The sequence below is a fragment of the Aotus nancymaae genome, unplaced genomic scaffold (assembly GCF_030222135.1).
Source record: "Aotus nancymaae isolate 86718 unplaced genomic scaffold, 86718_ANA_hifiasm-v0.15.2.pri h1tg000010l, whole genome shotgun sequence".
Lineage (NCBI taxonomy): Eukaryota > Metazoa > Chordata > Mammalia > Primates > Aotidae > Aotus > Aotus nancymaae.
The window spans coordinates 74246545-74260561 of NW_026988421.1; the positions used below are offsets into that span (position 1 = coordinate 74246545).

Consider the following 14017-nt stretch of genomic DNA (forward strand, 5'->3'; position numbering starts at 1 on the left):
TATCTGTTGGCATACATTGTGTCCTGATAGATGGGCAAGGGTTGACTTACAAAATGCTTTTAGAACTTTGTAAATTATAGTTTAATATATCATAGCCTTTGTTTTGTAAAACATGCAATAGACTTAAACGTTTTCATGATTGATAACCCAGGCACTGATTTATATATCCTGCAAACTGCTCCATAACTTCCCGAATGCCATTGAGTTAGAAGGTCTGAATAGCTGATTGATCAAGAGGCATAAAACTGTTTTTAAGACAGGTCACTAGTTCATACTGATAGACTTTGTTGTTGTGACAGTTTAGCAAGCTATGAATAATTAATTTCTTTTGTGCACTGCAAATATGACTCATTTGGATAACTCATGTATGAAGCAAAGCTATTAATTCAAAGCTATTATTTCTAATGTTAGTTCAAAAAAATTCCCATCTGTTTAGAAAATAAATCTATTATGGCATGTCATATTTATTGCAGTATATTTTGGCAATATAAGTCACTTATCTTTTTTTCACTTTTTATCTTTTTGAAGATAGAGTCTTGCTCTGTCACCCAGGCTGAAGTGCAGTAGCACGATCTCGGCTCACTGCAACCTCTGCCTCCTGAGTTCAAACGATTCTCTTGCCTCAGCTTCCCGAGTAGCTGGGACTATCAGTGTGACCCTGGCTAATTTTTGTATTTTTAGTAGAGACAGCATTTCACCATGTTGGCCAGGCTGATCTTGAAAGTCCTGACCTCAGGTTATCCTCCCGCCTCGGCTTCCCAAAGTGCTAAGATTACAGGTGTGAGCCACCGCGTCCTGCTATAAGTCACTTATAAAAGCATGTATGTAGGTTTTTTACAGTGAAATAATTCCAGGGTTTTCAGTGATAGAGAGGACCCTTTGAATTGCCAGCTGTGGCAGAGGAGCTAGAGGAACTCATTGTGCCAAGTACATATTGTGGGCCAAGCTCCATGCCCCATGCTTTGCATGCTTCCTCTCTTTTAACCTCCACATCCCATAGCAAACCTAGGAAAATTCTTAAGTAAATGCTGATATCTTCTTTTTGCCACTCCCTTCTCACTGGGGCGGCTAGTTTCTGCCTTTTTTTTTCTGCCTTGCCCTGTGCACCAAGAGGGCTGCAGGCTCCCATGTCCTCTAGTTTCTGTGGGCTCAGTATGAGGCACAGTCATGAGATAGATGGCAGGGAGGAGAGTGAGGTCATGGCACTTCTGTCCCCTTCCTCCCTGCTTGGTTGCCTCCCTTGTGTCCTTTTTCTGAGGGCATGGAGCCTGTGAGGTGGCTCCCTCCTTACAACTCACTTTCTCTCTCCATTCTGGGAACTGCTCCTCTCCTTGTCCCTTAAGTTAGAGAGATAATAACAGCTTCCTGTAGTTAGTAGTCCTGAGCCACAACAGTCTCTTTTATTGCCTTTTTTCCCCTCAAACACTGATCACACTTTTGTATATAGCAAAATCTCTAACAATGAACCAGTTAAAGTGGCATCTATCTCCCTCCAGGACTCTGACTGGTATAAGCACCTCCATCAGCATCATGCTTATAGTAACTAGTTACCTGCAGACCCGAGACTTACACCCAGTTGCAGCTAACTCTAGCATCCAAACCTCCATGCCCCGCAGACCCCATTATTGCCATTGGATGGTAGATAAAAGTAGGAAGGAAAGAAGCAAATTAGCTGTTAGAGAGCTCCTCAATCCTGTGGGCTTAGTGATCTAACTAGACATCCCTTGTTAGGCATTTAGGGACATACTGTACCAGAAGTAACATGATAAAGAATGAAGGTATAGGGGCCGGGCACAGTGGCTCATGCCTGTACTTTGGGATGCCGAGGTGGGTGAATTACTTGAGGTCAGAAGGTCAAGACCAGCCTGGCCAATATGGTGCAACCCCGTCTCTACTAAAAATACAACAATTAGCCGGGCGTGGTGGCAGGAACCTGTAGACCTAGCTTCTTGGGAGTCTGAGGGAGAATCGCTTGAACACAGGAGGCAGAGGTTGCAGTGAGCCAAGATCGTGCCCCTGCACTCCAGCCTGGGTGGCGAAGGGAGACTCTGTCTCAAAAAAAAAAAAAAAAAAAAAAAAAAAGAATGGAAGTATAAGGAACGTTGCCAGATATAATCCTGCTTTCACAAATTTAGGAGGTTAATGTTGGCTTGAGGAATACAAAGTTTGATCAGTCATCTTGCCACAACCATGAAAGTGGCTACTAACACTCAAATGTCAGATTTTCAAACTCTGACCTTCAATGATATTTGCAAAGTCTTGTTTTGTATTGACTAAGTAGAATTAACACTAAGATTGGGGGAAGAAAAGTGACAACACTCCAAATAATATAGTGATATGAGTAAAATTTCTTTGAGAGACTGGTTTCTTTAGAACCTTGATAAATTTGTTGAAATGTTGAGAATGTTTCCATCTTTCTTTCTATGGTTGTACTGATATTTACAAAGTTAAATGAGAATGCAGCACAAAATTCTCAGTTCCTTTATTATTTGAGCACTGCAAAACCAGTTTGACCACATAAACTAGCATGTCATGGAATGTCTACACATGAACAAAGTTCTGCTTACCAGTCTAGAGTAGGGTTAATTCAGTGGAGTAGAGATGGGAATGGATATGGAACAGGGAATGAGTCTCCTCAGCAATGGATTTTTATAGAGTTTGGTTCTTTTCTGTACATAATCTATGTAGGAATTCTCACTTTGTTAAGGCCTGTGGTATAACCCACTTACATGTTTTGCTCATTGATGCCATCTATAAACATATGATTATTTAGGCATTTGGATGTATGAGTCAAATAAAATATATAATCAGATGTTTATTAAAAGCAAACTCAAAAGAAAAATAATTTAGTTTGTCAAGACTGATTAAAATCTGAGGTAGTGAACTGGGAATTTAACACATATGTTAATGAGAAAATGCTAATTAAAATTGGTTAATTCTATCACCAAAAAGTGAATTTTTTTTTCCCCATAAATCCCTTCTGGGCTTACTCTGTTTAGTTTTTGTCAGTGTCTCATAAGAAGGCTATGTTTATTTCTATTGGAGAGACAGCTAAAATGGCTTGGATAATCAGGATGGATGGGAATGAGGAGCTTGGGAATTCCTTAAGTTCTCCGCTTATCCCTGGCTAGAAAGTTGCAGTCATTTCTATCAGTCATGTTCTAACCTAAAAAGCCAGAAATGCAGGAACTTCCCTTTGTCTCAGTGTCTCCAAAGGTAAAAAGACTGGGCTATTCCTCAGCCCATGCTACCACATATACACATTCATGGATAGCCCCTGGCCTAGAATTTGAGGATTTGGAGTGCAGATTCCGTGTTTGCAAAGCTTGAGCAGCCACCTGTGAGGCTATTGCTATGATGTCTTTTGTTTGTTTGTCTGTTTTCATTCCACCCCAGCAGGAGTCTATCCTCTTGCTGCAGCCCAGGGCAAAGGAGTGGCATGCTCCATAGGAATGCCTTCAGAAGGACACCCCCGTCACCCCGAAGTAGGCTAGGCGGAATTGTGGGACCAGCATATCAACAACTGGAAGAATCAAGGATCCCAGACCAGGATACAATACCTTGCCAAGGGTAGGTCTCAAAACAGCAATAGAATTTAGGGAGGGTGTCTTTAATGCCATAGCTTTAAATTTTAAATTTCTTGTGGTTTTATTCACTGATTTCTTCATTAACTGGCTATATATGCTTATTACCATCATTGTTCTACAAAAAGTGAACCAACTTTAAAGTATAGGTATGATGGAAATACGTGTCAGGGAATCATTAGATTAGAAATATAACCCTAGGAAGAAAGTAAGCGTAGATATCATTTGCTAATACAACTGGAAAATTGTCTTTGATTTAAAAAAATAGTAATACTGGTTTCTTAGGAGGATTAAAGCATTCCCTCATCTGCAGGTTAAAAAAAAATGACCTAATTCTCTGATAAGTATTGTGAGTAATATACTAAACAATAGCCCGTGGCATAAATACAGTATCTGCTTCTCCTGAGCTTGAAGGTAGAATATGGGTCAGTGCTGAGAGTGCAAAGTCAAAGTACAACTTACTGAACTCATATCTGCAAGTTACTCATGGTACAGGGGTAGAAGGATGGGCTTTGGACACCATCACTGCTGCTCCTTACAGTACAAAAGGTATCCCTTCCTCTGGTGGACACAGACCCTGATAGGCCTCAAAGGATGGTGAGCTGAGTACAGGATGAATGTCAGCCATTATTCATGTAGTTGGTATAAACTGCCCAACCAAATATGTGATCCTCACTTAAACTGACTGGAATTCGAATTCCTTCTCTGCTCCTTACTATTAGTGTGACTTTGAGAATGTTTTATCATGTGATCTTAGATTTTCTTATCTACAAATGGAGCAAAATAGACCAGCCACACTGGCTCACAGCCATAATCCCAGCACTTTTGGAGGCTGAGGCATGAAAATCCCTTGAGCTCAGTAGTTTGAGACCAGCCTGGGCAACATGGCAAAACCCCGTCTCTACCAAAAATACAAAAAAAAAAAAAATTAGCTGGGCATGGTAGCGTGCATCTGTGGCCCCAGCTGCTTGAGGTGACCCCAGCTGCTTGAGGTGGGAGGATCCCTTGAGCCTCAGAGATGGAGGCTGTAGTGAGTGGAGATGGTGCCACTGCCCTCCAACCTGGGTGACAGGGTGAGACCCTTTCTCAAGAAAGAACAAAAATGTAAAAATAATTGAGCAAAATAATATCAATCCCCTGAGGATTGTTGGGCAGAGTTTTGTAAATTATATGTGTAAAGAGTTTGTACTAAACACATAGTAAGAAGAAAAGTAGTACTGGTATTTATTGTCCCAGTAATTGTTACAGGTTTTTCATTAATTTCAAGAGCACTGTAATCAGGGTTTACCCTAGAAACTTCAGAAATCAGTTCCCTCACTAAAGCCAGGTTCTTGTGGCTCTGTTTTTGTCTCTCTGAACGAGCCAGGCCAGGTTTCTATGCTGCTTTGACTGGATAATTTTTCCAGACTATCTCTATCAAGCTAAAGACCAAAACAGGGGGGAGTTCTAGCACAGAGCCTCATGTTTCTCTTTTCATATGGGCATGGGATATATGGAGCCATGTCCTTTCTAAGAAAGCTCAGCAACAGATTTCTTTAGGAAAATAGAAGATAGGAAATAAATGACCGGTGGCTAGGTTTGATCATTTTGAAGCAATTCCAAATGGACTGTAAAAAGGCATTTGGTACAGATTATTTAGGGTGACAGTTGCAAAGTAAACATAACAGCCAAGGGGTTCAAAATGTATAATGTGAATCAAGAAGCAGTTTGCATTTCTCTTGGCCTTATCTCTGGAAAAGTGGGCTTGCATTTAACCCATAATTATATCGATCTTGTTTCATAGTGCCTTTTCTTTATAAATGGCTAATGATGCCTCTTACGAATGAATATGACTATATACATATACATAAAAATCCCTAGGATGAAGGTTAGAAGGAGAACAAGTGAGGGAAGATCAAATTCAGAGATTTTGTGAGTGGATGAAAAACCGAGCCCATGCTGGCATTTTTTCTATTGGGCACTGTTACAAGTATAATTCTATATGTTCGAGGAGTAAGGATGCTTGTAGCCTATGGCCGGCTCAAGCTTGAACCATGCATATATCATCAGGAGCTCAGAGGTCTCATTGCATGTTCAGGCAATGCTTTACTTTTTTAACCTCCTGGAAGACTCAATTTATTTCTGCATGGTGGTGGTTTTGTTTTGATTGTTGTTCTTTTTCTTTTTCTTTTTTTTTTTTTTTTTGAGACGGAGTCTTGTTCTGTCGCCAGGCTGGAGTGCAGTGGTGCAATCTCGGCTCACTGCAACCTCCACCTCCTGGGTTCAACCGATTCTTCCGCCTCAGCCTCCCGAGTAGCTGGGACTACAGGTGCACGCCACCACGCCCAGCTAATTTTTTTGTATTTTTAGTAGAGACGGGGTTTCACCGTGTTGGCCAGGATGGTCTCAATCTCTTGACCTCGTGATCCGCCTGCCTCAGCCTCCCAAAGTGCTGGGATTACAGGTGTGAGCCTTGGTTCAATCACCATTGAGTTGGGAATATTCTCTCCAACTGTCTGGCCGCAGGTATTTTCCTGTGTCTGATACGCACTCAATGTTGATAAATGGTGACTCTAATCTAAGTATAAGTCACTGTATGCCCAGCACAATCTCAGGGAACAATCTCATTCTTAGTTCTTAAAAACAGCTATTTTCCACTCCCAGGGGCTGACTGTCTCTCTGGACTGGAAATGGGATTGGTAATAGAATTTCACAGCTAAAAGCCCTCTTTAAATCTGGCCCCAGCCTGGAGATGGGGGGGAAATGAATTTGCAAGAGTCATCAGCCATCTGCTACTTGTTTACCAAGCGTGTGGGCGCAGTCGACGACAGTTAGGCTCCCAACATATGTGGCTTCTCTCTTTGGCAAGAACTTCAGCCCAGCTTGAACCTAACATCTATCGTAGTATAGCCTAGGGAAGGAGTGAGGTGGAGCGGAGATTCTTGAGGAAGCTTTCTCATGACTGGAGCCCTGGTCAATGACAACCATGCTAATGGCTCACAGAGTTTGAACTGTATCATGTCAGGAAAATCGAGCTGATGTGTTTGTATGCTAGACAGAAAGAGGTGAAATCACAAAAGTTAGATTCACACCTTAAAAGTAGGTAAAATTCAAAATACACTGAGTACCTATCATACCTAGCTAGCAACTTTACATAGTTCTCTTCAGTTATTCTTTAGAAATTTTATAGAGAAGCACACTAAGGATATCAGAGTTTAAATGACTAGCCCAACGTGACATACACAGTCCCATGTAAAAGAGCTGAGATGCTGGCTTTTCTGACTAATTAAACCACTAAATCTACAAGGAATGTGAAGAAAATAGTATTTATGGCTGATGATTTGTAAATGGAGTATCTAATTTTATGACTTCAGAGGGAAGCATGGATTCCTTCAAAATAGTCTGTTCATTCATTGCCATGTGCCCTAGGAACTGAGAAGGTTTGGAGTCTCCTAGAGAAACATAAATGTCTTAGCCTGACCCATGAATGACTGGGAACCAAACCAAGTGACTAATAGTTGGAATCTTTCCTCTTTGAAAGAATGCTTCGATTCACATAGTTACAGACAAGATACATTTGTAATTTCTTTGTTGAGGGAATAGAGGAAGACTGACCCAAAGTGAAATGATAATCTCATGGACCGAACTTGTGGAGGCATCATTGATCATCAAAGGATACAGAACTTTGAGTCCTCTGACTCAGAATCACATCTACAAATTTAGATCTCACTTAAACTTCTGCTGGAATACCAGTGCTGGGACACTCACAGCATCTCTAGGGGAGAAATGAGGCTTACCCCCGTGTCTGTGATGGAACAGGGCGGGGACATTATTTCAATTAGTCCTCAGAAAAATTCCCCCTCCCCCTGAGCAATCAAGTTAGTGTTACTACCGGATTGTTTCAATGGACAGCAAAATTAAAGTGAGGCTGCCACTTGTCTGAGATTCCAGAGCATATAATAATTTTGGGACTTGAAATCATGTCTGATTCAAAACAAAATCACAGTTTGGAAAGTTCCCATTGTTTAAAGCTCATCTTTATGTCATGGTAACATTTTAAATTTTAGTTGTTGCCAGTCATGTGTTCAATGCCTGACTTGGGAAGTGACACATAATAGTCTACTGCAATTCCTCTTTCTCATCTAAATCCTTTAGTCAGTCCTCTGGCATAGGAGAAGAATGCTCCACGTTTGGCATGAATTGCCTTTGATTATGTCTTAGCCATGCCACATAGTTGACTTGTTGAATTTACAATTTAAAAACATTCTCTAAGATATTTGCACCTTTATCCAACTGTTTAGATCCAAGTGTAAGAATTTTTACTTATCACCATCACATATCAACTTACCAGGTTCTACCAGCTGATATACCCTGATATCTATGCGAAATTCTATCCTGGCTGCATTTCTTGTCTCTGTTTCACTGGTGAATCTGACAGACAGACTTCTACACCTACAAATCATGCTAACAGGATGGTGCTGAGAGCAAAACAAAAGCCTGAAATTTGTTTCTTTACTTCTTGTTGAAAGTGATTTATTGATTTGAACCTTTAGGCTCATGTTTGTAGACATATAAAATTAATGAGAATGGAGTAATATATTCCCCAAGAATTTCCAAATATGTGGCTTTGCAGTTTGTATTAATAAAGATTACATATCTTCAAAAAGGTGTTCTGGTTCACCTTAGGATATTCTTTCATTGGCAACCTCTAACTTTGACAGTAACAATTAGAGTAAGACAACTTGGGTTAAATTCTCTGTGTAACGCTTATTAAAGATATAATTTTGGGGAAGTCATTTGAGTACCTGTTAGTCTATTTTACTCATCCATTAGATTATAATAATAAACTCCAAGGTTTTTAAAAAATAAAATGAGGTAATTGGGGGTGAAAGTGATTTTTTACAAGCGCTGTACATATGTTATCTGTTGTTATTAAGATTGAAAATAGACATTAAGTAGGATATAAAGGGAGAGTTTACCTTGCAGATTTGTTTATATGTATTCATGTGTTCATTTAATCAAAATATATTGATTGCCAACTCTGTGTTAGGCACAGTAAGAGAGGATGGGACTACAAAGGCCTAAAGCTCATTCCTGTCTTTGTTCACTACCTGGTGGAAAGACCTCTAATTTGCTCCCATCATGTCCTTATAATAAGGACCTGTATTTAGTATGCAACACACTGCATTGCAATTATTGTCTACATGTATAAACATGATTTTCATTTACGTAATAATGGAAGTCAAGGAAATGAGATATATTATATGGCAGGTTGATGTGTTTAAATTGTGTCAAAATTTGGATGTTTAATTGTTTAAATTACGGACAAAAAACTCAGAAATAGAATAAAACACTACTGTCCAAGTTCCAAAACCCCTTTTTTATAAATCTGCTATGTACCTGTCCCATCTTCTCTCACTGAACAGCCCAGAGGCGAAAGATTTACTAGCCCTGAACAGGCAAGAAGGGAACTTAGAAGATTCTGCTATATTCAAATGACTTGCAATGGCATATTGGCATTCTTGACAAGCCCTTGCCATGCACCAAAGAGCTACCTTACTTGGTTTCAGAAACTATGTAAGAAAAGGTGCTAGATGGGTAGAAGCCCTATGGAACCCACTTAATATTCATCCCCAGGTAGGTAGAGGAATTGTGAGCTTCCCATTTCCATCTGCTGGCTCAGCAATCTGGCAGTGAGGTGGCTCCTTTAGAGCACAGTGCCAGTAGCAATTGGATTTGGATCCCCTAAAATCAGTGCGAAGCAGGAAAACTCATGACTGTAGTACCTGGATGCTTAATATTGGAATTCTTGATTGGCTCCAACTAGGGTGGCCAAAACAAGTCTACTAGACTAACCCAGGGCTGAGAGGGTGGTTGAGTTGATGTCGTGGACTAATGCCATTATGGGTGTCCTGTTTTTCACTATGGAAAGGCCACACTTACCTGCTCAATCCCCATTTACTTTGTATTCTAGGATAGAGGTCAGGAAGACTATATCCCACCTGCCTATACAGCTGTGGTGTGTTGAAAGACCCCTGGACTTAAAGTAAGAAGATCTGGGTTTGAGTCTCAGTCTGTCACTTATTTTCTGTGTGACCTTGGGCAAGTCACTTCACCTATCTGAGCTTCAGTTTACTTCTCTGTTTAACTGGGAACCTATTATCCGTCTCATGGGGTTGCTGTGAGAATTCAGTGAGATGGTGCATGTGAAAAGTTCTTTGTGGATTGAGTTTTGCTCTAACAAAGCCCAGCAGAAAGCAGAAGGAGTAACACTTCGTTTCTTTTTCAGGTATTCATCCAATGGTTTAAAAACCCAACGAAATACATCAATAAATATGCAACTGCCTTCAAGAGAGACAAACCCCTATTTTAATAGCTTGGAGCAAAAGGACCTGGTGGGCTATTCATCCACAAGGGCCAGTTCTGTGCCCATCATCCCTTCAGTGGGTCTAGAGGAAACCTGCATGCAAATGCCAGGGATTTCCGAAGTCAAAAGCATCAAATGGTGCAAAAACTCCTATTCAGCTGACGTTGTCAATGTGAGTATTCCAGTCAGCGATTGTCTTATAGCAGAACAACAAGAAGTGAAAATATTGCTAGAAACTGTCCAGGAGCAGATCCGAATTCTGACTGATGCCAGACGGTCAGAAGACTACGAACTGGCCAGCGTAGAAACCGAGGACAGTGCAAGCGAAAACACAGCCTTTCTCCCCCTGAGTCCCACGGCCAAATCAGAACGAGAGGCACAATTTGTCTTAAGAAATGAAATACAAAGAGACTCTGCATTGACCAAGTGACTTGAGATGTAGGAATCTGTGCATTCTATGCTTTGCTCAACAGGAAAGAGAGGAAATCGAATACAAATTATTTATATGCATTAATTTAAGAGCATCTACTTAGAAGAAACCAAATAGTCTATCGCCCTCATATCATAGTGTTTTTTAACAAAATATTTTTTTAAGGGAAAGAAATGTTTCAGGAGGGATAAAGCTTACAATTAAAGCTTTTGGGTAGAATTCTGAATCCAATTTCAGTTAGTCCCAACACTGTCCTCTTTGGCTCGTAGGAGATGTGGGCAATTCAGACCCTTGGCCCCACAGTGCCAGTGCCTCATTCAAAAGCACTGGCAGTTACCTGGTTTCAAAAAGAGGAGAGCCGTATCCGCAGGTGGATGAGCCAGTGAGCAGGTGGCCCTTGCCATTTGGCTTGCCAGTCCCAAGCCCTAAATTTCTATTCACCCAATAGCCTCATCACAGGTTATGTCATGTCGACAAATGCAGTGTTTTCTATTTGATTTTTGGAGAATGGCACAAAAGACTGCAACGCGAAGGAGGACAGCAGAGAGAAGGAGGAACCGGGGGCAATCGTAACTCCTCTTGTGTGCCACCTTCCTCTGAGATTTGAATGCACACATCTCAGCTGGAGGTCTGAAATTATTACAGAAAAAGAGACAAAAAAATCACTATGTCGTGTCACTAAAATCATGCTAATAGAAATGTTTTTCCTTGAGATTGTTTAGAGGCTCTGGAGGAGCATTTCTCAGTTTTTGTGTGCCTGTGTGCACATGTGTGTCAGAGCGTGTGTGTGTGTGGACTTGCTCACACGAGCACATATGCTGTATGCACATGTGTTCATTGTGCGTATGTGTGTGCATGTGTGCGCGTATTACGCTTGCTAAAATTTGTTCTGAAACATCAGGGAATCTAATATTCAGAGAGAGTATTTCCCTCTTAGATCTGTTCACTTTAAATTTTTCCATTAAGTATAAAGTTCAGTTAGTTCTTAAATCAAGGCCACTTGCATGGTGGGGTCCTATAAAACTCTTGACACTGTCTAGACCATTTTCTGATGTGAATACTTTTGAGAGGAACAACTATTAGCTCATGAATGATATCAGTATCATCAGGTGAGTTAACCGAGGATGTGTGTTTATTTTGAATCATGCCTACTTAAATTATTAATGCAAGACAATTAACAAATTGACAGTTCCCATTTGCTTTCTCATCATCCTCATTACTATTTATTTTATAGCAAGTCTACTACATGTGGACCGAGGCTTCGGCTTCTGTGGTTAGTATGGGAAGAATAACTTGTTGAAATAAAAAAACCCAGGCTATTCAGTTCACAAGAAGCCCCTAAAAGAACAGTAAATTGTGTTGTATGTTCATTTGGAATAAAGCAATATTTTTACCACTGCTAAGGTGAACTGAAACTTCTCCTGAAGATTTGTCTGTTTATTTACCCTCATTTTCATGGGACATATGAGGAAATTAGTGTTCATATACCCAGTCTTTTTCCAATTATTGGTGGTGTTGAGTTGTTATGTTTACACCGTTTTAAATAAAAAGGCACAGTATTTGAAAGCGTAAAAGATTTCTTTTACTGCAGTTTCGGAAAACCTTGGTCAAAATCTCTTTGTGGAAGACACATTCTATGGAAAAGGAATGTAACTATTTCTGAGTCAAGCCGTAAAGAGATACAATTCATATTTCAGGTTAAGTTTTTGCTGTTGAAAATACATTGCAAATTGGTCTTTGGGAACATCTGTTATTAGTAGACATACTGTCATCCAGAAAACAGAAAGAGCACTATGTATTTATCAGAACTACTTAATAGAAATTCAAGGTCTCAAATGTTGAAACACTTTGGTAAAAATGCACTTTACATTTAACAAAAGGTTGTGTGATATTTAGTATTTTTTCTGTTACAGTTCCATTGTTTTGACTATAGAGGTAATATTGGTAGAATTTTAAAAGATTATTATAAATTTGTACTGTCTGGATCATCTAAGTTCTCATTTAAAAATACTGTATGTATGGAAACATTTTAGAAAATGGTCTTAAAAACTAACAGGTCTATAAAAATCCGATAAGTTGAGTATCCAATATGTCATTGTGTTGAAATTTATCACAATTATCAAACAGCTGGAAGGCCTCACAATTTTGTTGAAGTCAACCTTGTTCTTATATATTTTTTTAACTAAAATGTTATACTTGCTTATCTGGAAGATTGGTTCTGAATTTACCATTAAGAAGGTATATGCTGTATAACTCACTGCAGTTATACTAACATATGGTTTACACTGAAAACATTAAGATTGTCAATGAAACTTAAGTCTTGATCCAACCCCTTCTTTTTTAAAAAATATGAAAAACTATGTTATGTGATTATAACTTCACCCATATGTGTTCTAAAAAAGCAGGAAATCCACTGGCGGTCTGATATAAAGTTTAGATATACAATTACACCCTTAATTAATAGTCAAGACAAAATCCTCCATAAATAATCTATATTAATGGTTACTTTTTAGTGGTCATTTGTCTCCTTTAGCAATATGACGCTTTCCTGTGAAAAGTATCCAAGGTCAAAATAGACGTCACTGGGCACCAGCGGACGAGTGCTGATGGCATCAGTAATTTCAAAGTGAATCTGACATGGAAAATACTTGGAGCCATCAGTACTTGGCCCTTCAAGGTCATGTGCCTACAGGGAAGTACTTATTTCAACAAAACGCATTTGATTTTGCTTCATTGTCCTTGTCTTTATTATGTGAATATATATTTGGAAATTTGTAATTAAATACGCTACATATTCATTATTTACCAGAGGATGGATGGTACCCATTATTTTTTACTTTGACTCATTTTCTGATATGTCTTTTTGTTTTGTAAAGCATGTGATATTCTAGTTTGCCTGTGACTACTGTGGGATGCCATTCAAAATACATGAGCAATCTTTATAGTATTGAGAAATAGTAGAAATGATTTTGGAAAATCAGCATCAAAATTTTCTTCCTAAATTTCCTATGCACATTAAGTGCTCTGCATTTTACACTCTAGCTCAATATCTGCCTTGCTATGGGTTAAAAACTAAATATTTGTAAATTTATCACACCTCCAATGATTTACATTATTTCTAAGTAGCAATAGCAAGGCTGTCTGGAGGAGGAAGAGTGTTGTATATAGGACTTCACAAATTAACCTGTTTTGATCATAGTAACAAATAGACCCACCAAAAAAGAGAACAGAAGAGCCAAGCAGACTTGAAGAGAATGCCCATTGGCTTCTGGATTGAATGACAGCTATAGTTTGAGTGGGGCCTCGGGCGCCTATGGCTAAGGCTGTCAGTAACCAGATCTCTACCAGAATATGTCTGATGTATGCCACAGTCATGCACACCTATCCTGCAGTATGGTGCTATAGGGAACACTGACTCCCTAAGTCTGTGTGTTGGGGCAGAGGGAATAGTGGTCCCTTTGATTCCAGCCCCATAAACTAGAAAATATTGCACTGAAACAAGTGCTGTGAGACATTTCTCAAGCATATAGTCAACCTAGGAACGCAGTAGGAGGGGTGGGATTTTTATTTGATCTTTTGGTATCTGGGAGACATTTTATATATAAAGGGTACTTTTTTATTATTATTCAAATGTATAGATTCAGTGTTTTCAATGGA

At 39.5% G+C, this 14017-nt stretch overlaps 1 protein-coding gene across 8 annotated transcripts in view; it reads left to right on the forward strand.

Annotated features, from left to right (window-relative positions):
* NRG3 (neuregulin 3) overlaps positions 1-13169 on the forward strand; it is a 1106210-nt gene extending 1093041 nt beyond the window's left edge. For 3 of the 8 annotated variants that reach the window (XM_064374390.1, XM_064374392.1, XM_064374393.1), the window contains 3 exons: positions 3397-3570; positions 9538-9609; positions 9853-13169. In XM_064374390.1, coding sequence (XP_064230460.1) covers positions 3397-3570; positions 9538-9609; positions 9853-10360 — 754 coding nt within the window. In that variant the 3' untranslated portion in view covers positions 10361-13169. The remainder of the gene's footprint in view (positions 1-3396; positions 3571-9537; positions 9610-9852) is intronic. The other 5 variants (XM_064374395.1, XM_012468516.3, XM_064374396.1 and 2 more) reach the window with 3 other exon arrangements.
* The last annotated feature ends 848 nt before the right edge of the window (positions 13170-14017 follow it).